Source organism: Anarhichas minor, unplaced genomic scaffold (genome assembly GCF_050575085.1).
Source record: "Anarhichas minor isolate MPS153535 unplaced genomic scaffold, ASM5057508v1 ptg000011l, whole genome shotgun sequence".
Classification (NCBI taxonomy): domain Eukaryota; kingdom Metazoa; phylum Chordata; class Actinopteri; order Perciformes; family Anarhichadidae; genus Anarhichas; species Anarhichas minor.
Genome location: NW_027466457.1, coordinates 1467624 through 1491269, shown reverse-complemented (window position 1 = coordinate 1491269; position 23646 = coordinate 1467624). Strand labels below are relative to the sequence as shown.

The window sequence follows — 23646 nt, the reverse complement described above, 5'->3', positions numbered from 1 at the left end:
TGCCTCACTACTGCGCAGAGCACCGAGCTCAGAGCTCGATTTTCTCTCTCTCTCTCTCTCTCTACTAACCCGCACATACACGTAGTTAGAGCTACTGATTTTGGGTGAACCTCTCAGACTCGTGATTACTTAATCTCTGACCCCTACCCACATGGTACACCGTCCCACGTGGTTCTAGCAGCCACCTCTCCGCCATTTTGGTCGCCGGTCTCTAGACTCACCATCTTGGCCTGTAGGCTCACACGCCCTATTGAGATTAACCACCATCACTGTTGAGTAGGCTCCCCCTTCCCCCCTTTCTTTACACACACACACACACACACACACACACACACACACACACACACACACACACACACACACACACACACACACACACACACACATGTGCATATATTGATACACATATCCTTACCCCACTTTATTCATTTGACTTTAGGTATTAGATATATAATTGTATGATAGTGTTTGTTGATTTTGATAGTACTTGATTTGATCATTTATTGTTTTGATTTAATAAACTCTGTTATATTTTAAAGAGCAGTCGTCTGTGATTACTTGTGCATATGTGTGTAATAATAACTGGATGTAGTGGCCTGTGCTCGAACTTAAACCTTCACTTTCACTCTGAATGTGTAATAGTACTCAGACTGTTGACATTATGAGTGAACGCTAATTATGAGACTTAGTTTTATTGTTTGGTTATTGGTCCCTGTTCGCAGGGTGGTGCCCCGTTATTATTAATAATCATTAATAATTGTTACTGACATTAATAATTCTATTGATGTCAAGAATTTAGTTTCTTAGATGCTAATAACCAAACACGCTCCTCTACGTTCCCAACACTGGCTATTAACAGTCCAAGTCATTTGAATTCAATCCACATCCAGCAGCTTCTCAGGGACTTCCTTTACAGCCCAGTGTAATGATCCTCTCTAGCGAGCAGAGAGGTAGACGTTTTTATTATGGAAAAAAAAATACCAATCACTAAATCTGATACATCTCATTAATCTGTATCATCCCTTGTTCTACAATATGTCTGGCCTCTTTTACATCAAATATTCAACTCAGCCACACGGGCGGTGAACATTTAAATGAGTGTAGATTGCCTTCACGACCTGATTCTTTGCCACCTCGAGGAGCTTTACACACACCTGAGCCTCAGGCAAGATACCATTTCAAGGTAGACAGCCTGTCAACATGAGTGGCAAGTGCTGGCCTGGAAGCCTGGTCGACCGAGGTCGAGGAAGGAGGGACTAATAATACAACCCAGGAGTACAGTGTGTGTTTTTGTATCGACGATTGAAGGGATGATCAACGTTTTAACTTCAATTTGAACTGACTAATTAACATCAGAATGTTATAGAAAATAATCTGTGTAAAATGCGGCCTACTGTGCATTTGGAGATGTTTGTGGTGGAGCGACGTGTCTGCCTGCTGAGCCCTGTTAATCGTAATCAGCACGAGTGGCTGTTAATCCTTAATTACGAACCGGTTTGTCGCGTCTTTTCCACGGATCTGACGACCCACATCTTCCGTTCTCCACCAAACCTTGCTCTGCGCTACATAAGAGTAGGTAACATTATGGATATTATTTAGAGTGTGGTATCAAAGATAAGATAATAATGTTAAACGGAACATGATATTGTCGCCCGAAGCACAGACACACAGACTTTTTAAAAAACGGAAGCTGCTGCTTTAATAGAGACATCGCTATTAAACATATTTTTTAATGTTTGAATATTTTAAATAAAAAGGTTTATTAAAACATATTTTTCAATGTTTGAATATTTTAAATAAAAAGGTTCGCACCCTTTTATAAATGGTTATTCATTTACTGAATTGCTTGCAGAAAGATTAAACGTTTCATTATTTTAAAGCTCCAGCAGACCGGAGTGCTGTGGTGCAACTCCCCACATGCCCTCCTCTTCCCGCCGCCCCCTGCCGATCGAATCGTCCATCAGCAGTCTCTAGCAACCACGAATGGACAACATGAAAATGAAAATGATCGGCCAATTTAATTCCTTTAACCTGGACATACCCAGAAAGATACAGTCTTCTGTCCACTCCGATATTTGATAGTAATCCTCATGTGGACTGCTTGTTGGAAGCAACAGGAGGTCATTGTTACCCCACACAGTACTTAATGCAGTACTTGGAACTCATCTGTGGATCCAAAAAGTGCTGTAGTTAACCCTAAAATCCACCCACTATCAGAGGGAATAAGAGTTTAAGTGTCAGATGTTCTCAGCGGTTGCATGTACCATGTGCTAATGATCTCTGGCGGTGGTCCAAACTCTGTCTCATGCTCTGCTGTTGGATACGCCTCGGTGTCTAATGTCACATCTCTCAGCACGAAAACTATCACAGGAATAAATGCTCGAGGAGGATGTTGGATTGCACGATGTATTCACAATATATTTAGAGCAGTGGGCTCCCAGAGCTGGAAACATTATTCAAATGCAGTGCAGTGGGCGGGGTCACAAGGGCATACTGTAGATGAGTTTTAATGAGCAAAAAGAAATGTTTTAAAACAATAAAATCTGATTACAGATGTTTCCCCACCTGTGTTAGTTTGCATCGTCCCATATCTCTTTTTTTGGAGAGAAGGGATTCTTTTGGGGCATTAATCAGTAGGCGCACAGAGAACAGAGCCCTGTGTTTTTTGATGGTAATTGCGACGCTGACTGGGATTGTTGGAGCCCCGATGAGGCCCTGCCGACACACATGTGCAATAAATCTCATTGCTGCCTAGTCAGACGGATGTGGGTGTGCAGGGTGTGTGTGTGTGTGTGTGTGTGTGTGTGTGTGTGTGTGTGTGTGTGTGTGTGTGTGTGTGTGTGTGTGTGTGTTTAGGGTTGGGTCCTCACATTAATATTCCTCCCAGAGTGGTGAGACAGAAAAGAAGAAAGACAACAAGAAAGAAGACTCACTGCAGCCTCGTCCTCCCGGCTGTCGCTGGTGTCCTCGCTCTTGTGGTGGCCAGCTGAGGAGCGAGTGTCCCTCTTACGGCTGGCGTCCGTCCCCTCCGTCTGTCTCTCTCCATCTGGACCAAGGTGAAAACATGGACAGCGCTCAGAAAGCCAGCAAGCACCGTTATATCAATGTCATCGTCCTCATTGTCGATCATCCTCATCTCCACTTTAATCATCATTGGTGACAGCATCATTGTCCTTCTCGTCTCTATCATCTCTATAGCATAATTACGATTATGAATATCTTCATTACCATCATCATGGTCAACAATAATTTCTAGCTATCACTTATTTCTCTTCCTACTGAGCCTCTCTAGTGTAATCAAACCCAGATAAAAGTTTCCAGAGAAAAAAGGAGATTAAGTGGGGAAAAAAAAAAATGTAATTGGAAAAAACGAAAACGAGACGAGAAGAATAAAAACTGGTCCCGAGGGTGAATGTGAAGAGGGGGGGGAGTGACAATAGGGGTGAAAAAAAAAGGCAAGATCGAGAAATGGAGAGCCATAAAGAATAGCTTTTCGAGCTGCAAAGTAGAGCCGTTAGGGTGCTGTCATGCCACAGATGGATTATGGGAGTTTTGCTGTACAATGATGACAGTTGACTTGGCCGGGAGAGAACAACCGGAATTTAAATCCGCATATTATATGTGTGTCCATGCAAGTGTGTGTGCGTGTGTTTTTTTTGTGTGTACACGCATATGGTCAAAACTACCATCCCTCCGGCGTGCCAGCAAAACACACGTGCACACGTGCACACGTACACACGTACACACGTACACACGTACACACGTACACACACACACACACACACACACACACACACACACACACACACACACACACACACACACACACACACACACACACACACACACACACACACACACACACACACACACACACACACACACACACACACACACACACACACACACACGTGCTTTTCCTGGATGATCAAACCGGAGCACAATTCAATAGAGAGCAGTAACAGGATATTCAGCACTTTATGAGAGGCTGGTTATTTGGAGTTACAAGGAGCGAAGGGAGACTCGTGAGGTTTCCTACGAGGGTTTCTACCTCTACGAGGAGTTCATATAAAAGGGAATCCATACCCCATTCACTCCAATCTCTTTTTACTTCTATTGCACAGCATTCAATCCCATATGGCTGACATGGCTCACGAATGCACAACATTGCAGCAGCTCGGATGGGCTGCCATAAAAGGTGGCGTCTGAGCCATTGACTCCCCCATAAAAAGCAAGAGGGGGAGGGGGGGGGGGGGGGGTTTGTGGTGTCCCAAATGCATTACAGTGAAAGTGGTTCATTACTGTCTGCCGAGCAGGGGGTTGGCTGTAGTGTACGCACATGCATACTGACACACACACACACACACACACACACACACACACACACACACACACACACACACACACACACACACACACACACACACACACACACACACACAGTGATTAAAAGACAGAATGGGGAGAACGAGTGGCTATAAAGCATAATGAGAGCTAATGGTTTTCCAATATGTCCCCTTAACAATGAGTCTGAGTGGGCTGAATTAGATGGGGAGTGGTGTGTGTGTGTGTGTGTGTGTGTGTGTGTGGGGCAGGGTTGGGCTGCAGGGAGATTGATGCAGTCAAGAGGAAGAAGAAAGACAGATTAGGTGCATGCTCAAACATCATTCACCGCAAAGCGATAGACAGTAGAGACACAAATGAAAATATAGCAACAAGGAACGTTTTCCTTACCTTAAAAAACATCATCTCCTTCTACTTAACAGAGGAGAAACTCGCTATGTTCACAATGCATCCCTCTAACCGTATTACCATCTTTCTCTCTCGATTGTGTGAAGGGTACGTTTGGGTTGTATGTTTTCTGACTCTTGCCCGCTCGAGAAAAAGTGCAGTGGAAATGTTATCCTAAAAAGAAAAATGAAAAAAGAAAAACAAGCAATGGAAGTGAAGGAAGCTTTCCTTGTCAAGCTACAGGAACCGTGCTGTTATAACCGTCACTCCGAAGTCCAACTCGACATGGAGAGTCTAAGTACGTCCTCCGGGGTCGATCAAAGCTCCCCGGATCAAAGAGCAAACACCAAAGAGTAGCCGTGCTCAACTTGGTCTCACTTCAAGCCTGACTTTCCTGCCATTGTTGAGCCAAAAATAGCAGGACACTTCAACTCCCAAGTGTTGATCTTACAACAATACAATTCAGTAGCTGCATTTGTTCCTCAGTAAAAAAAAAAAAAAAAAAAAAAAAGTGTGAATGTTCAGCATGCTCTCCTATTTAAATTTCATAAATAATGCATCCGTGGACATGTCAAAACAAAGATATGAAACTAAATATATGAGACTGTAATTAAAATATGACAGATTACCTAAAATCACCCAAATGGAAAATAAATGGCAAATCCCTTTCTTTGTTCATTTGCGATTCATCTTTTGCTTCATTTTGCTGTTTATTTTTTTGTTCTTCCCCCGAGTAAACGCTGCACGAGTCAACTGGCAGCACATTTACCCTCAACCACTTATCTGAGACTATTATGAGCAGGCAATGCTCCAGGGAGCTGCAGGTGAGATTCCCCTTGGCTTCACCGCATTCATGCAAGTGATCCCCTACAATATGAAATGATGACAGTGGTGAGGGACAGCTTTGAACCTCAAAACAGAGACAACAACCTGTGAAAGTGATAGCAATGCATTGTATTTATGTAGGAGAAGTATTCAAGCAGCATGGATGGCCAAACTGACAGTCGCGTACAACCTGAGCTTTCTTTGATACCCTCAACAAACAGATAAAAGATCAATAGCGCGAGAATTTGACGGAAAGAAATTCACGTGTGGAAGCATCCGGATGACACGAAGCAGTCGACCGACATTCGGGAGGCAAACTTTCAACAAAGAATTCACTTTCAAATCATTTCTCCTCTTCTTCAAGCCCCTCCAGCGCTGTCTTTTGAAGTCGGAGGAGAACAATGTTTGAGTGAACTCCTTTCCTGAGAAAATAAGACTTCTAAATACGCGCTAAGAGTACGAATCTCTGCACCCTATGTGCAGAAATGGCCTTATCGAGTGAAGTGTAACGTGTACCTAACTCTCCGCTGCTATTTATATCCTTATAGTTACATTTAAATCATTCGTGCCCCCATCTGCAGAGTCCCTTTATATGCATAAATGTTTGAAAACAAGAAAGAACAGTCACTGCTAATATATTCTTCTAATAAATTCTTCAACAATCCCAAAAGGGGAAGATAATGAGAACGGCAAAGCACTTGTAGCGTGTGCGTGTGTGTACAAAGGTTCAAACATTCTTTGCCAACATATTCCTTGGCAACTCTGCCTTAAAAAGACAAGTTTAAATATGTGTGGGACTATAGGAGTGTGCGACTAGATGTATGCATCATGCTCATGAGCGGTTTGTCAGATGACTTTGAATGAGTCATAAATAATGTGGAAATAAGAGTTTTGATGAACCAATGAAACGGTGCCGCGTGGTGGTGAATCAGCCAAACAAACCATGAGGTCGCCGGCACTGCTGCGCTCCTTGGTAAACAGCATGCATTGCTTTCATTTGCCTACCAACACAAACTTAAAAAGGACTGAAAGAACAGGACTCACCGCTGGCATCTCTCTCACACACACACACACACACACACACACACACACACACACACACACACACACACACACACACACACACACACACACACACACACACACACACACACACACACACACACACACACACACACACACACACACACACACACACACACACACACACACACACACACACACACACACACAGAGTCAGTCCCGGTGCCCTGGACTGGGACTGACTCCACGCGGTCTCTAATGAAGTAATGAAAAGCAGACTGGCAGGTTAATGGAAGCCAATTGACTACGAGCACCGCCACCCACAGGAGACCAGGCGGAATACTAATCATTTAGGAGCCTCCACTCTTATATTCTGCCTAATCTGTTCATGCCCCCCCCACCCGCTACTAAAACTACAACTCTATTTACTGTGCAGATAAGATGGAGGAGAGCGACTTCTGTAACCTCCAGAGGACAGAGATAGAGAGCGGTGAGCCTGTGACGGAGTATACTAAAAACCACAATAAACAGGAGTCTTATCCAAGGTCGATGTGGGTGTAATCTGTAGATAGAGACAAGGCTTGGAGGGAACTTCCTCTACTTTTGAGAAATGAGTAACAACTTCACCTTGTCTGGCTGCCCTTTTAAAACTAATGATATTCTAAACTCTATAGCTTTCAGCGAACTGCAGCTGTCGGAGCTCTCATCTGCGCTGTACGAGCTTATACTCGTGTCTCAGTGCATTTGTGCGTATATATATATGCATACGATGTGTGTATGTGTGTGTGTGTGTGTGTGTGTGCTTATATCTGCATCTCGTTTTATCCTTGAACAAGACTGACAACAAGCACTGGGTTCCAGTGCAAGGCGGTGCTCCGCTGTATGTGAAGTGAAAGACAGAATGGTGATACAGCAGAATGCTAATAACACAATCAAAGACGTGAGCGCAGCAGGAGCTACAAAACAGCAACGAAGGGCAGTCCGATGAGAAAAGAGGAGAAGACTCAACTGGAGGTGGTTAGCTAGGAGAGTTTAGTTTGAACTTTTGTGACAAGAGTCCAGTCATAACAAATTAGATGATTCTAATAATGTGTTTGGGAGCCCTCAGGATCTGTGCCATGTATTGTGCCATGTATTTAGCCCTCCACTAAACAGGAGAAATAATAGCACAAAGTCAAATCTCAAATACAGCAGCTCGCACAACACGTTGGTTACACAACAACGCCAACGGTCATTATCACAATTCATTTGCCAGTGTTATCTCAAGAGTGGTTGCTACATGGTCTCCTCTGAAAAAAGGCACAGTCGAGCCCACTTACTACTCAAGGACAATGGAGGACTAGCGACAGAACGCAGCGGGAAACACTGGAATTCTCTCCTCGCGCTTGTACGCCTCCGCCAACCAGTCAAGTTGCAGTTGACATCCATGTCTGTCCACAACGTCGTCACTTCATCATTTTTACATTTGTGTTAAATTGTCATAATTACCAGATCAATTCTTGAGTTACGTTCACAGTGACCTTGATTTCTGACCACAAAAAAAAAAAAAAAAAAAAAGCATATAAATATGCTTCATGGTTACAGATACACAGAGAAGGTCAACATATATGCGTTTGTTTTTGATCAATCGATCGATCAGGTTTTCAATGAATCGTTGACGATTGAGTTTATAAAAACGTTTTCACTATTCCAAATGTAGAAACACTCATAACATGTTCCCGGAGCCCAGAGTGATGTTTTAATCCGCCCGGTAACCCCGAACTAAAACATATTCAATTATATAAAACAAACAAAGAAGATCTTCACATTTCGGAAGCTTAAGATGCAAAATGTAATTTCTGAATGATTAATAATTGATTATAGAAATGATTGTTGATTATCTTTGTCGACCTATTGTCATATTGGGAAGTGATCTGATATTTGACAGAAACAAAACAAGCGACTAAATATTTTAGGAGGCGCTGGAAACTTATTCCTATCCGCTTGATCAGTAGCATCTGGAGCTTGCAACAGATGTATTTAGCAACGGCTTCATAGTGACCCTATCATTCATTCTCATCCCAAAAGATGCTTTATTGGATTAAGTCCCAGTCTAGTGGAGCACACTGAGGTCCTTTTGAGATAACAAAGAGGGTAGTTGTGTCGCTATCCTTGCTGGAGGGAGCCATGTGAAAAAGGATTACTGGTCAGTAACAATGCCTTAGTGGACTCTGGCATTCAAATGAAGCTCAACATTTGGTATCATGGGGCCTAATTTGTGGAAGAAAATACTCCCACGCAGCTACCACTAGCCTGTTTCTTTGACACAAGGCCGGGCCGATGGATGATGCCGTATACTTCGAATTCTCACCCTGCTGCTTGCACGTCACACCAACAATCACGATGCATTAGAGGAGGTGAAAGTATTACGCCTGATCGTTACAGTTGCTGACCACGTGACGGGCGCTGCAGCCTTCTCTTCCGTTTCTCTTAGCGGACAACAGTGGGACCCGGCATGGTCTTCTGCTGTTGCTGCTTCAAGGTTTGAGGAACTGAATTCACGCACACGCCCGTCTGTCTGCCAAGCACCGTTTTACTGAGCCGGTGCATACTAGTCAGCCATCTGCCTGCTGACCGACCTCACTGCCGAGATGGTTCTGCCTGCTTAAGTGCAGCCCACTGCACATTTTCTCTTTCTTCATCACACTAAAATCCCAGGAGGCCAGCTGTGACGCTGGAACAACGAGCTCTGGCACCGCGGCAAACATACGTCAGCCAAAGTCGCTTAGCTTATGCGCCATGCCTGGTTTAATGTGCAGTTCAACAGCAAAGGAACCTCTCGACCTCGCCTTACTGGGTTGGAGGAGTTGGCCGTTTGCATCACTGAGCAAGTTTACCGAAATGAAGTAGGTGATTGGAAATGACAGAAACTTGTGAGAAGCGACAAGCGAGGAATGAACGTTTGGAAGGATAAGCAGACAAAAGAGTTACAAGTGCACGGCAACAGCACGCTCTGTTGGGAATTATTGGATCTCCTTTACTCAATGAGTACACTGCGACTCCAACGTTAAATACGCCTGGCGCCTCCTCTCCCTCCATCGGGGGGGGAACAAGATTAAAATTGCACAGGACCACGAAACAAGAGGCTTTTCAGAACACAAGAGTGGGAGAGAGATCGGGAGATTAAGCAAGAGGGGGACAGGGTGCAAGGGTTTAGAACGCGAGAGGGTACGGGGTAGGAGATTAAACTGGAAGACAAGAGGGGGGGACGGGGGGGGGGGGGGGACACTGATGGAGACCGTAAGAGGAAGTCGAGTGGGATGCACACGGACGAGAGGCTGAGAGAGGAGTAAAGAAGAGGGTGTAACCACAGGGTGAGAGCCTGCCATTTCCCGGCTGCTCGCATGTTCACTCACTCAAGCACTCATTACTCAGTCAGCCATTAACTGATTGACACTCGCTCATTCCCCCTCTGTCCCTGCAATCCATTTTCAATACACCACTACTTTCTATTTTTTTTTTTTTGTTACAGAGTGCAGCGCTTATAAAGTTTTACAAGGCTCATGGCTTTTTGCTCGGCAATCAGTCATGACATTATAAGGCACGGTTGACACAAGGCAGCGGAGGATGTCAAGCTGATGGGCCGGTAGAGTTTCTTAATGGCACAACAGTGAAGCGTTTGTGCGCACACATTGGCAGGGTGGCGTGGCAGGGGGCAGCACAAGTGTAGCAGGCTTCGCTGGGGCTGCGCGGGCCAAATGGAGCTCGCTAATTATAGCAAATAAACTGCACTGATCTGTGCCATTAGCCAGTCAGTAATGAAGCAGAGTGGAGGGCTGCTGTGAAACTGATGAATAGGCCCCCGGTTCTGAGTACTACACTCCCTGGCCTTTAGTTTGGCTCTAACAACACGGCCTTCTAAGGAAAGCGAGAGTGCATTTAAAAAAAATAACAAGATAACAAGGCTTTGGAGATGAGATAAATGGAGACAAAGGGACTGTGACAGAGAGGGGCAAGGAAAGACGGGAGAGAGACAGCGAGAAGAGAGCGGAGCAGTAAGAGAGAGAGAGAGAGAGAGAGAGAGAGAGTGTGAGAGAGCTCGTTGGCCCTTGGGGTGTGCAGGGCAGAGAGAAAGAGGGATTGCAGAGATGCTTAATGTGCTGTGATATGGGTCAGGGTCAACGAGGTCCCACTCTCCTCCTCTCTTCTACTCTCTCCTCTAAGCTCTGGTAATGTTTTGAACTCCACAGCAGCTCACTAAAGCCGCCACTTAGGAAAATTCACATCACAAAATGCTTTGGATGGAGACAAACACAAAATCGGAGCGCAAAAAGGCCCAATGCACTCAAAGATTAACGGACAGCCCGGGAGAAAATGGAATGACCCTATTGCCGTTTTAGGCTACACGGACACACAAACTCACAAGCACAAACATGCAAAACACTGATACTGAGAGCGTGTTGTTTTCAAGCAAATCTAATGAACAGAATCCGTTTGAACATTTGCATCGCAGAGCAGCTGAGTGTGGAAATGTACAACACTTGGGATCAGAGTGAGGTGTGCCGCTTTCAGAATTAAAAGGCAGAGTGCTGCATGCTCCTAACATCTACAGTGGTATGTGAACAAATAAGAAATGGCCTCTAGCCTTTCATTCATGCATATCTAGCTCCACTTACCCAAGTGTGGAAATGGGAAGAGTGCCATTAAGAAGTCAATAGATTACATCCATAATCAAAAGAGGCTGTGAAAGGCAGGAAGTGCCTCCTGCTCATCTCTTGGCCATCTGGGCCCCGATGAGGTTCGTATGCTCTCTACTTAAAAACTTTAACACGCAGTAGTATCTGCTCTTGAGGGTTTTTTACACTTAACTCACCATCGGCAGCTGAACAAGGCCTAGGAGGTGAATCCCTACAGCTGCGTTAGTCTAAACTATGGTAAGCAATGTGCATTGTACAGCATTTCTTAAGAATATATATACCAGATACATTGTGCAGCATTATTTGACTTCTCTGACAGTACATACTGGGTACGTCATTGATAGATCTCGCTTTGTATTCTTGACTGAGATCTTTTTAGGAGTTAGTTAACTGGCAACTGAGGTCATATTGGCAAACAAAAAAAAGAAAAAAAAGCTGATGTCATTCTGTCAATCTCCTGTCTCGTTGGTATTTGGCCATAGGCTGTGGAACAAAACAGCCTGATCCCTCTGCAACCTGCCAGCCCTCTCGCCCTGCTCCCCTCTAAATGGCTGTGTGCCTCTCCCCATCTCCTCCTGCCGCTTAGTGCCCGAGGCCTCTGTGAACTCCACTGGCTGTCTAGAGGCCTGTAAGGTCTGCTTTGGCCCCACCCTAAGTTGCCACGAATGCAAAAGAGAAACATTTCAATCATGGGCGACGGCAACAAGATATCACAAAAAAGGAGGCACAGGACGAAGCTACAGAGCCGGAGAGCGAGACAGAACGAGAGGAAGATAGAGCAGCCGCTCGCAGAGAGAGAGAAGACGAACAACGGCGGCCGAGGTTGATGGACTTTACTGCTCTATGTGGTTTACAACAAATGCAAGACGCCTCAAGTGAGTATCAGGGCATATTCATAAAGGCCAAACACGTCTCCAGAGGGTTAATTATGCCCCTATACGAGAAAGTGTACAGAGATACATACTGTATGCACACACGCTTCACTAACCAATCCCCACAGTGGCCAGTGACACCGAGAGGCAGCTCCTCCAATCACAGCGGAGGAGGTAAGGAGGCTACTCTGAGCCGCTGCAGAGCCACAGCTGTCACAGCTGATGTGTCACTGGGGAAGGAATTAGACGGAGCGTGCATGGGTTGCACACTTCCTGCGCTCCCTTGCTCATTAGCATACATTTGTAAACAAAGAAACAAAAAGGGGCCTTGGTGCCGGGCTAACGCGCTGTCGCAACGTTGGAGCGAGTCGGAGCCGAACAGAGCATCTAAATGAGGGGAGAGAGCTGGAGGAGACCTCTCTACGGTAATTCATCCATCTTCTGCGGTCCTGACAGCTGAGCGTAGGGAGAGAGGAGCCGGCACCCAACAGAACTAAACTCGAGAGTCGAGGCCCGGCCTGCGAGTCTCGTGGCAGCGAGCTCTGTGAGCCAGGAATAAAATAAAAATGACAGAGCAAAGCAACGTTTTCTTGTGGGAGCAACAAGAAGAGGAGGCACAGAGGTGTCAGAAAAAAGAAAAAGGAGAGAGAGAGACAGGGAGGAGGGAAATGGAGAGTTTAGCTACGCCTCACTAAAAGACGGAGACTTTGTATTTCAGAAACCGCAAAACACTTGAGACACGACTGACCCCTAAATAACCTCACTCTGTTTACCATCTCTCTCCCTTTTTGTCTAACCTCACAAACACCCTCCTCCATTTCCCTTTCTTCTCTCACCATCGCAATCTTTGCCGTCTCACTTGCACTTCCTACACGCCCTTAATCTTTTCTTCCTATCCTCTCCCTTTACATCTCAATCTCTCTCTGAAGCCATCTGATGCAGCAGCAGCGATTAATACAAGCATATTGTTTCCGCGTAGAACCCCGGTGTGTGGTCATTATCTTCTACCGAGTATCTGATCTGATACTTTCCTGATAATATCGCCGAGAGAAAGAGAGATAGAGGAGGAAGTATATGGGCGGGGGGGGGGGGGGGGAAGCAGTGGTGGTAGAGGGTTACAGCGTGAGAACACAAGATAAAAGAAGACAAGAGGAGGGAAAGGAGGACAGAGGAAGGGGGAACAAGGGAGCGGGGGAAACTCAGAAGAAAAGGAAGAGGTTATGTGTTCCACACAAGCGGAGGGGGAGAGGAGAAGGAGGAGGACAGAAACAATAATAGCCTTGTCTTATCACTGTACAGTGATAAATTCCCTTCTCGTCGGGGAGTCGGTGCCCCGGCTGGGGCCCAGGCCTGATGACAAACCACCTCCACCCTGCACTGGGGCCCTGGCTATTTATGATCAGGCAAGGTATACGAGCCGGCCAGGCAGCCAGCTGGGCCTCGATTCGTCTTGGGTTGGTGTCGTGACTCCCGGGACCCGGTGACAGTCTCAAATGGGGCCACTCTGTCACTCTGCCATCTCCCTCTCCTCCGCCCTCCACTCCGACAGTTACTTCAGCACATCATCTGCTGGTTACCGGTGATAAGAACCTTCTCTTTTCACCTCTCTACACGAGTCGACGTGCCACATGCGACAGCAGCCCACGTCATTCAGTTTGCACCGATTGCATTAGTTCAATGGATTCATTCACTTACGGGATTCTTTAACAGATGTTTCAAAGTAATGTAATAAAATAATAGCGCACAATAACCTCATTACACAGGAATGTACTCTCATGGTACAGAAGAGGGAAACCGCAGAGTCAGCGTCTCTCTAACGAACAGTCTAATTACAGCAATACTTGGCAATTACTTACTTTTTGAGGTGCAAGATGCTAATTTAATACCGCTGCCATGGTGAAGAGTGCGAGACAGAACACCAGTATGTGCTACTATTCAGCTAAGTAAACTAAATTACATAACACTTCAGCAAACAAATGCATGAAATTGTAACGCAATTTTGCTCCCACGTCAGCCGAACCCACCATCAGTTCACTCGCTTATGAAAACATCCTCATGGGCTGCTGACCCTGAATCAGTCATGAAGAACACGGAGCTCCAACAAGGAGAACACGGGACTCGATCGAGCAATTAATTCATGCGAGCCGCTGCAATTGTTTGCATTTTGTTTCTTGTGCCTGTTTACCCGTTTACATATTCCTGCTCGGCGTAAATTATTCATGGGTGTTCCTTTTCGTATCCTCCGGTGACAGCAGAGCCTGGTCACGCTGCAAATGTGAAGGCAACAACAGAACCCACTGATCGACATCTCCGACGATGGTTTGGAAATGAAAATGGAAGGTGAGGGAGATGCAATAACTGCACAGAGGAGGAGAGGAGGGTCCTGCTCAGCTTTGGAAAAACAAAACTAAAAAGAGAGAGAGAGAGAGAGAGAGAGAGAGAGAGAGAGAGAGAGAGGACAGATTCTGCACACTTCTTATGTGAGCATTCATTTAAACACTTTTTTAAACCCTGATTTTGTGCCTCAATTCCTCGCTCCTCACTGTGACCCAGAAAACCGATCTCAGCGCTCTATCTTGAAGGACGTCCCAATTCCTAAAATGCATCTAGCGAGGATCAAGGATGCTTGAAGCGAGGTAACAAGTGTATCCTCTGCCAAAGTCTTATTGTCATATATATATAGACATAGTTGTATATATTCTCACTATCATACACTGTAATATATAACTCGTTATTTGTAAAGTGCTTTTCATACAACTATGTCGTGCTTCACACAATACATAAAGGCTGACGTATGTATATAGGCCTTTCGATATCCATCCGAACATTCTTGTCACATTATGCCACGTTGTGAAATTAATTCATAGTAACTATACAAGTTGTCGTGAACGGCGTTCTGCTCATCTGAGAGAGAGATGATATAATACAGAGGTATAAGAGAACAACGGACAGCTGATGCAGCGGTGCCATACATCATATTTAATTGAGATTGCTTTAAAATGACGGCCCAGAGGCGAGGACGTCTCATTTGTTGAATGCCCATTGCCCCGACTCCTCTCTCTACGCATCTCCACCACACCTCCTCCACTGACATCGCTCATGGGCGGGACTAAGTTGTGAGGCGAGGAAACAAAATCGAGGTGGCACAAAATCGGGAAATTGAGGAAGATTTTTGGTGTGTCTTAGCATTTGTGTAATCTGTGGACAGCAACCGTGTGATCATTGACGGCATTGCATTTATGGACTATTTACAACAGACACACAAATCTTAACTCGAGGTCCACTTACTAGCTTCACATCTGCATCGCATAGTCGATATCAGCAGAATTTTCCTCGTAAGCAAAAAATCCCTTTCCCATTAAAATAATTAATTTGTTTTTACTGCACTTAGAAGTGATGAATATGCAAATGCAGGAGTGTATCTGTTTGTGACTTACAGTACGTTGCTTACTTGTTTTTTTAAACTCTTTCCTGCATACACCCAAAACCTTATGATACATCTAGTGTACCCATCAGTTGCCCGATGTAAAACAAAAATAACCCCAAAAAAACCTGTGTATTAATAAACATCAAAGAGATCAAACGAGATGAGACCGCCGAGTCGAAAAAGCTAGAAGGAAATAAATAAAACCAAGGCGGCAAGTTGCATGCGAGTAATAATTGGGAAAGCTATCCGACAGTTCCGCTTCCATTTTGAAGGGATCATCAAGGGAGATGGTGTTACTAGGGTGAGTAGTGGGTGCAACAAAATCATTTGAATGTGCTTAATTGAACAGATGTCCAGCTTGCTCAGTGTTTGAGCACAGACAGGGGCCTCAATCGGTGCGTTGTTTCACTGATTTGCAGAGCCAGATCACAACGTGAGCGAGCGTGGTGTCAGAATATCTCAGGCTTCTTGGTCTCCCTGCTTGGCAACATCCTTAATGAGAAACAACCAGACACACCGAAGAATACATTGGCTAGATGCTAACAGACACAAGGCAGTAATGCCAAAATGTCAAATTCTGGGGCTCCTCAGAACAATAATAAAAGAAAACAATGATGCGGTTTTCTTTGTATTGGATTATTTTTAAACTTCACTAAATCAGTTTTTTGTAGCTCAGTAATCTCCCACTTTGTGTTATGGTTCATACTGTAAATCTGTTTAGAGATTTACACGTCAATTATTTGCGCTTGCTTTGTTATTGAAAATGACACTTACACAACAGCAGCTGCTACACTGCTGACACTTTGTTTTTTTAAAGAGTTAAATCTTGTCTGCTTCACCCAAACATCTGAGGAGCATAAAAAGAATATATCCACAATTCAAATTAATTTAGAGGACATATATAATAAAACCAGACCACACACACAAATCAGCAACTTTAACTGCCTGCTAATCATCATCATCATCATCCCTTGATTGGTGTGAAATGGTCATATGAAAAAGGGAACAAATCTGTCAATTAAATCTACATATTGTATTGATTGATCACTATAATACTCACCTAAGATAAACTACCTCTTGCACTATCAACCTCCTGACTGAGGACTGGGCTGGGTCTTTCTGACGTTGTTTTTTAAAGAATGATGGGAAACTGTTAAGCTGTCGCCGACATCTCCTCCAGCACTGATGCGCAGCAGAGCGCTGTGCGCCGGTGCACCTGCTGCTGCAAACCGATGTCATCCTGAAACTTTAGGGAGAAACCAACACCATAGAGAGAGAGGGGATGTGTAAATGACTCAGGTATGATCTATTACATAATTACAATAATAGGCTACGTTTGACTCATAATGTCAAATGATCATAATCGCATACTATGAAAAGAATAGCAAAAAAAATAGAAATGTGAAATAAATCCAGATACAAAAAAAAAAACTGGTGGGGCACGTATCCCCCCCAACTTGAATGGCGGACATGATGCTTCTGAACAGACACATGTAAGATCAAAAACTGATTTGATTTGTATTTACATTTGATGTTTTGTGTTGGTCATCTGTGACTTTGACTGGAGGCCACCAGTTCACCAAAACTCACATGAACATTTGTCTGGTATGCCGTGGAGACATAACCCTAACCCTGTAGCCACATCAAGTGTTGCATTGTTTCAGGAGACTGGCGTGAGATTACGATAAAGTCAGGGCCCATAAGAAACTCAATATTTGAATGAAGCATATTTTTTTTTTGATATAGATAGAGTCTAGTTTCTAGACAAACACCTTCAGAGACATGTTTAGAATGAATGAACTAAATATCATTGGTCATGACGAACATTATGTAATCTGGACCTTTAGCAGACTAATTGAAGACGCTGCAGTTACCTCGACATTGTACGTTGTCTTCTAACAGCAGTCTTTCCTTCATGCGCCAGTTAGGTGCTTCTATTCCACCTCATGTACTTTCCCATTACAGTATTTAAAGCCTATGTAATATGTTTCTTATTCATTCGATCATGTGTTAATTGCCACACAAGATATTTAAGATCGCGCACAAAAAATAAATATATAAAAACAAATCTGTAAAGTGTACTGATAGTGTGTGTATACACAAGGCGTACATGACCTTACGCAGTCCGACTCGGGCCCCTATGTAAAGCACATGCACGGCGTGAGACCTCACGATACTGTGTCACATCTTCACCTGAAGTGCCTCCTTATATTACCTTATTCCAGAGAGGAGAGGAGAGGGGGTACAGTGCATTCAGCAGCGTGTTTTGTTATGACCCATTTCTGAACTCTCGTCATTATGCAGCCATCCATGACCCACTGAGCCAAGCAATGCGTATCTGATAGGAAACTTTGTAAACACAGACAGACATTGCACAACACTTACCAAAACCCTAGTTTTCTCATTCTGTTTAACCGAAGGAAACACTGGGCAGGCGGGCAGCTAACAGCTATTTGGCAGGGCTATGACGAACCAGACTCCACTGTCCTCACGGTCTGTGGACTCTCTAGTCGTTCACGCCGTAGGAGGATATAATGTTGAAAACCGCCGCCTTTGGGCAACCACGTTGACCCCAAGCATGAGCTAGAGGCAGCCAAGCATATCTCAATCTGTTACTCCAAGCAACACTCACCATAGTACCCTGCTGCCGGTGTACACACCCACTGTAGAGCCAAAACAAGATCTCCCCCGAGTGGTGCGCTTGCATTAACCTTTCAGAATCTCTCCATCCTCCTCCTTTCGATCGCTGTAGTGTTCTCCGTCTCCGCTTCTGGCTGCAGCGCTTTTTTTTTTTTTTTTGCAACTCCTACTTCCTTTGAGCTAGTCAATGCACCGTATCGACCGTCAATCAATCATATCAAGTTGCGAGACTAAATATCGCCTGGAATTGTGTTTATGCTGCATTCCTGATAACTGATCTTAGATCATAGTATGATGACTATTAATGATTTATTTTTTTCACAAAATGTTCTCGGGGTGATAGAAAACATATCGCAAATACCATCAACTCTGCCACATTTCTAATTGCAGCTTCCACCGATCAGTGGCGTGAAGTCAGCGGGTAACACCGCCCTGAAATTGAGACTACTTATCATTCAGTGATCCGACACACTTTAATAGGCATTACACTGTCGTTAGAGCTCACCGCTATCCACTTATATATCTATTTCAAGCAGGCTCCTGAAGGCTGATCAGTGCACGCATGAAAGGAACACCAAGGAAGTCCGTTGAGTTGTGAGAGTGTTGTAGAAAGATAGAGGGAACACCGTCACCGCTGAAGACAAAAGCCCATTCTGCTTAGTGTGTGGCTCAGTGAAAGTGCGATCTCTGAGACAAGTTCTGCAAAGACAGAAGACATTCAATCGTCGTGCCGCACAACACGGCAGTGTGGGAAGCAGGAGGCTGCATAGAGACGGAGCTTCTGCTGTTGTTGCTAAACTCATCTACAATGCATGAGGAACAGCGGAGCACAGAGGGCACGGACCACAGGTGGAGAAGAATGACGGGGACAGAAAGACATGTCACACACACACACACACACACACACACACACACACACACACACACACACACACAAGCGTAGCATGCACTCGCACTCTGCGGGCGCACAGGACACGTCTTTATCCCAAGTGCAAACCTACACTCTGCAGAGAAAGGGAACCGTGAGACAGATTTGAGGCAGTGGGCTAAATAAGAACAGGGAGACAGCCGGTGGGAGGCACCAACAGAGATAAACGGTAACGGACAGCAGAAGTAGGAAGAGGCTGAAGGAGCGAGACAAGAAGAGAGAAGTGAGGACAGTGGCAAAAGTAATGAGATGAGAAAGAGGGTGACCTTAATCAGCCACTCGCCAGAAAGCACGCATTCACACACACACACACACACACACAAAAATACCTACAAACCTGGCGGGGGTGTGTGTTTGCACAGCACTACTCTCTGTTTCATTACAGGCCCATTTCCTCCACCTAATACCCGGACAGGAGCTGGTGATAAGGAATGTACACACTCTCCTCTGTACACAACATCTCATTTGAGCAGAGGAAATTGGAGAAAGGAGGAGAGCAGGGAGAGGTGAGAAGGACAGCAGATGAGGGGGGGGGGGGGGGGAAGACGGGCTGGAGGAGAGGAGGACAGTAACGGTGAATGAATGTTTGCCCGATCGGAGATAAGCCCGGTCCAACCCGCGCAGAGGCAAAGGGGAGGGTTTGAGAGTGGGGGACGAGTGGAGGAACGAGGGATGAGGAGAGGTGTAGATGAAGAGAAAGCAGAGTGGTAGACGGAGGTTAAAAATATATATTTTAAAAAAGACCTGCAGAGGGATGCAAAAGAGCAGCAGAGGTAATTTTCCTCAACTTCTTCTTGATATTTCTCGGCAGCAGGATGAAAGACACTGGGAGGAATGACTTCATTGCAAAAAGAAGGAGGGTTTGATGGAGAAGGCAATCACGTAGGGGTGAGAGAGAGAGAGACACAAGAAACGGAGATGGAAAGGGATGCAACACCCACAGCCGAAAGAAACTACTTATGGCTGAACTGAGGGTCAAAGGAAACAAAAACAAGAAGCAATGACGCATACGGAGCGGAAAAAATGCACATGATGCTCATTGCTCAGGACAACAGGCCAGCAGCGCTCACACTTCTGCATGTATTGAGGGCCACAAGAAAACATTGGAGGGGGGAGGGGGGGGGTGACAATATTACTCATAATATACCAAATGACTGTGGGCTGTGTCGGGGGACATGAGCAACACCAAAAGCCAGCTAGGAGCAGAGCAAAGTCTGTGTGAGAGATCACAGAAAGGGGGGGGGGGGGGGGTGAAGAACTACAGCATCTCTAGCCATAAGGAACTCGGCACAATTTGTATTCATCCGTGCAAACCGGGGCAAACAACCGAGGAGGATAGCTAACACACATGCATACACTGCAGGGTCTCCGCTCTGGGCATGCAAACACACATCAACGATGCAGTAGGAACGAGTAAAACAAGCACGCAAACGCGGGCAAACACGACAGACAAAAGTGGCGGATAAAAGTGTCTCCAAAAATGAGCAAATGTAAATTAGAATGTGCCTAATGTCATTTAGTTACGGATGCGTTTCTCTCAATGCATAGGCTGAGGTTGCAAGCTTAATCCTCGGTCGCGTTCCCTGCAAATAGTCTTAACTGTAAAAAAATGAATCGTGAGCCACATTTTCTTATAAAATCTACGCTGCGGATGAACGGATTCCTGCTGTAAATCTAGAATACGCGTCTACAAACAAATCCCATTTCCATCTTTCGGTCGGGCCTCCACCCATCTGTTCCCGCTCTGCGGAGCATCCATCACGGGGGCCTAATGGCGGACCGATACTGTCAAATGCTTACCGCTCTGGATGAATGGAGCTCCTAATCTCCACCTCCGACCATGCTAGCGCTTGACACCATAAACCAGGTCAACTTGTCAGAAGATGGAGAGAGGGCTGCTGATCATGCTCGCAGAGACTCATCCAAACACTGACTCACACACACACACACACACACGCACACACACACGCACACACGCCAGAGATGAATAGGAGGCATGGGTAATTGCTCAACCTAAAAACAAAACATTAAGGGGGGGAAGCGATTTCTCCCGGTCATTTTCTGTTCATGCACGACTGACCTTCCGGTGAAACTCCCACCCTACTACATTGCCCTCACTGTAAAAACAATAGAGGGGGGAAAGATAACATCTTACTGAAATGCCCTTTGAGAATCAGGGAGAGGAGACGCACTATTATTATCAGAGAGTGCTCCACGGCATGATTACTGGCTGAGGCAGCCAATTACATGGAAGCCATGATTGCCACGATTCGTTGATTCCCTCAGTGTTTTTCGCAGCCAGCTGAAAAGACAAACAACTGGCCGGATGCTCTCTGCCAATTGAAATGGTTGATTCGAGAGGCAGAAGGAAAGAGAGGGATGCAGTGAAATCAAAGTCCAAATCATTTTGTCTTATTTCGTCAAGCATTCCTTGCGGAGATTGAAGCAGATTTGCTCGTCTCCTGTGCTACTTCAGGGACTACAGGGAGACCTCAGCTCACTATTTATGTTGCATTTAGTCACAATTAAGACAGCAAAAGAAAAAAGGCAGCATTTTGTCCTCGCACAGTGGGCAGACCTCAAAGTAATCCCCATGTAACTTATACCAGAGAGATCAGTCTAGATGGAAAGATAATAATCCCTTCATGTCACATGTGTAAATCCACAATCACACACACATCGATGCTTATTACACATCAAGCAAAGATGCAGACAGCATGTAGGACACGGCTGGCTGGCAGGCAGACAGACACTGTCGGGGAACCGTGTGTTTTTATTCACAAACACAAAAGGGGCTTTGGAGAGAGCCCTCGGAGGTTAGCTCTAATCCTGCTCCTACTCTCACGATGCCACTCAAACCTATTGTTCAGTCATGAAAAGCGAGTGCAATTTCCATAAACTGATGTGGAAGTGCACGAGGGTCGGCGTCGTGCGTTTGTGTCGGTGTGGGCAAAATTGAAATATGAGCGGACCGCTGGTTATGTGGGCTCGTCCTCAAGCCGTATTTGATTGTCTTCATGCTTTCGGACACACTGGTATTTGCATGTTTTGTTTAAAAAAAAAAATGGATATAGAAAGTTTTTGAGCACCTGCTCATTCTTTCTTTTCCTGTTCTATTCAAAAAAAAAAACATTCAGCTTAAAATACGTCTCACATAATGTATGATTTTGCTTTGTTAAACAATTCTGACTAATGTAAATTGTCACAAGAACAAATTGTTCTTTATAGCTGTGTATTCACCAGACAACAGAAACAGAAAGATATAAATGAACAAGAACGCCTCTATTGAAAAACGCAAAAATAGCGACCACAAAAAAAAGACCAAAAGAGAAACCTGAGTGGTTTTCTCATTTCTTTGGCACTCCAGTGTCTATTGAGAGGCGCCAGAAAACATTCTGGAAACAGTGTAGTGGAGAGATTACTTCTTAAACCTAATCTTCAAGTTTATCCACATAAGGTTGGACATGGCCTCAGAGGGCTTGCTTCGCAGAAGGTGAACAAGAAGAGATGGCTCTGGAGCGCCTCTCTCCTTCTCTGTGAAGTACAAAGAGCTGTTATCCGCCGAAACAACAATAACTTTGTGAAGCAGTATATGTCATAAAGGTTGAGAGAAAAGAGAAAAGAAAGAGACAGAATCAAGCCCCTGAGGCCTCAAGTCTAGACATAGACCCAGCACCTTGGTAATTATGTTATCAGCGTTTCATTGTGTGTGTGTGTTTTGGTCCCAGCGGCTCAGATTTAAGAGTTGTCCCCGAGACCGTAGCCACCTCCCTGCAGCTCCGGCTCGGAGTCGAGGGCGTCTCTCGATCCCACATTAGAGCTGGACCACTGCTTCATTGCTTTTCTTCAAGATTACAGACACAGCCGCCGGGCCTGAGCCCGTCTGACTCCCTGCCGTCCTGGGTCGGGGTTAAGTAATTAGCTTGGCACCGACCGCTCACCTGCGCAGAGCCACGAGGCCGACACTTAATAAAGGGCAACAGCTTACTCTGTCACGGCGATTCTGAGCGTCTCAGCATATTTTAAGTTAATGCACTTATATAGAGTGAATGGTGGGTATGCTCAAGAAAAAGATCTACCTCTTAAAAGATCACACATTCTTCTTCATCAGGCGAACGGGCCCAGTGTGTCTCTGGTGGGCAGGATTTCATTAAACGCCTGGCTCCCATCTGAATTGCTATTCGTGCGAGTTCAAAGCCATCGATTTGCACACCACCTCCGCAGGAAACGGAGAAAGAAAAGAAAGAGAAGAAAAAAAAAAAAAAGTGCCACATGAAGAAACAAGTCCCCATTGATTCCCCGATGGCATGAAAGAAGCCTTGGCACGTCGGATGTGACACAAGGACAGTTAGCTCCTTCCTCTCATGATGGGCGCTGCTAATCAGCTCGACAAAGCAGCAGCAGAATCCCACATAAGGCTGAAGCTGCTCTACTGCAAGAATTGTACAGACTTCACCTCATCATATCTACCCTGCATTAGCAGCCTTATGATGTCACTCTTGAGCGTGGTCCAGCAGTGCGCCA

General features: G+C 45.1%; 1 protein-coding gene across 1 annotated transcript in view; it reads right to left on the bottom strand.

Annotated features, from left to right (window-relative positions):
- The window catches only part of b4galnt4a (beta-1,4-N-acetyl-galactosaminyl transferase 4a), a 120701-nt gene that overhangs the window by 78321 nt on the left and 18734 nt on the right, over nt 1-23646 (bottom strand). The window contains exon 2 of the mRNA XM_076088836.1: nt 2934-3046. Within this exon, the coding sequence (XP_075944951.1) occupies nt 2934-3046 (113 nt within the window). The remainder of the gene's footprint in view (nt 1-2933; nt 3047-23646) is intronic.